The sequence below is a fragment of the Eurypyga helias genome, unplaced genomic scaffold (genome assembly GCF_000690775.1).
Source record: "Eurypyga helias isolate BGI_N326 unplaced genomic scaffold, ASM69077v1 scaffold46684, whole genome shotgun sequence".
Lineage (NCBI taxonomy): Eukaryota > Metazoa > Chordata > Aves > Eurypygiformes > Eurypygidae > Eurypyga > Eurypyga helias.
The window spans coordinates 6,689-8,373 of record NW_010246411.1 but is presented as its reverse complement, the minus strand read 5'-3'; the positions used below and the strand labels follow the sequence as shown (position 1 = coordinate 8,373).

The window sequence follows — 1,685 nt, the reverse complement described above, 5'->3', positions numbered from 1 at the left end:
GGCGGAGGGGCAGAGGTCGGCTTGGCGGGGAAGAAGGGCCGCGGCGAGCAAAGCCCACTCGTGTCCGTTCTGCCCCTCGCGGCCGGGCGCCCACGGTGCCCCCCGTGTTGCTCCCAGGACCTGGTGCCCCTCCATGGGTGCCCACCTGTGCCCTCTTGGCTTGGGCACCCAGCTGTGTCCTTCCCTGACACCCAGCTGTGTCATCCTTGATACCGGATATCTATTTGTGCCTTTGGGTGCCCACCCACGTCCCTCTGGGGACTACTAGGCTGTGTGCCTCCCTGCACACCCACCTGGGTCCCTCTGGGGTCCTGGACATGCAGCTGCCTTGTCCCTGAACAGGAGCAGACCCTTTGCCTGGTGTTTTGGGGATTTGTGCATCCCACCTGCTTGAAGCTTTCCTTGCTGGGGCTTGGTCCAGATCATCCAAAGCTACGCCGTGTGCCTTGTGTGTTGGCAAGAAGTTCTCAGTCCGGTATCGATGGGGTTTGGCACTCCCCTCCCCATGAGCGTGTCAGGGGCTCAGCACTAGCTGGGTGGTTCAGGGGTCTCCTCCCAGCCTAACACTGCCTTGTGTTATCGGGGCGGTTTGTTTGCCGCTGTGCTGAGATAAGGGGCAGCGACGTGCCCCTGAACTTTGAGAATGACCGGGATGTTACTCCCTGACTGGGGTGTTTTGTTGCTGGTGATATGATATCTACTCTGGCCACCTCAGTGATCTGGGTGAGAAGGTGCTGGGGTCCCATCACTGCAGCCCCCCCGTGGCACCATCCTGCCTGGGGTTTTAGGACCCGAAGAGCTGTGCTCCTGTGCCGTGGAGCAAGCAGTGGCTGAGTAGCTGAGCGCTTGGCTCCAGAACTTCCATCCAGTGGAGGATGCTGTTTCCTCTGCTCACAGTGAGGTGCGGGACCCCCTCGGGACTGCAGCAGGACACAGACCTCTTCCCAGCTGCTGCACGCCTGCTCACTGCCCTTCCCTTCTCGCTTCCCTTGCAGAGCACTACAAACATCACTGGTTTCCTGAGAAACCGTTCAAAGGCTCTGGGTATCGCTGCATCCGGATCAATCACAAAATGGACCCCATTATCAGCAAGGCAGCTAGCCAGATTGGACTGAGCCTACCGCAGCTCTACCAGCTCCTGCCCAGCGAGCTCACGCTCTGGGTGGACCCCTATGAGGTCTCATACCGCATCGGTGAGGACGGCTCCATCTGTGTCTTATACGAAGCGACTGCAGCGAAGCCTGTGAGCTCCTACGGGATGCTTACCTGCAAGAACCAGATGATGCTCGGTCGCACCAGCCCTTCCAAAAACTACATCATGACTGTCTCCAGCTAAATACTCCTCTTGTCCTTACACTGCCAAGACACAGGCTACTGTATACCTCACCTGAGGATCTATTTTTAAGATGAAGAGCTATTTATATTTTTTAAAAAAATCCAAGAAAATCCAAAATGAAAATATTGGGCACCGCTTTGAACAGAAGCGGTGTTCTAGGTGCCTTTTTTAAAGCTGTTGCAAGCTTATGAGTTTTTATGATGAAGCCGATATCTACCTAATTAGTGTTGGATGGCAATTTTTGGCCTGGCTTGCTCACTTGGGCAGCTTGGAATGGGGAAAGAGCCAGGCTGGAAAGTGTGGCTTGGTGGTGGGACGTGTCTGTCACCTTCTCACCATCCTGGACCCA

General features: G+C 56.0%; 1 protein-coding gene across 1 annotated transcript; it reads left to right on the top strand.

Moving 5' to 3' along the window:
• Positions 1-897: 897 nt before the first annotated feature.
• BTG2 (BTG family, member 2) lies at positions 898-1,336 on the top strand (the record flags this gene model as incomplete). Its single annotated transcript, XM_010150383.1, has 1 exon — positions 898-1,336. A coding segment is annotated over one exon (439 nt), but the record flags the coding sequence as incomplete, so codon positions are not given.
• Between the last annotated feature and the right edge of the window lie 349 nt (positions 1,337-1,685).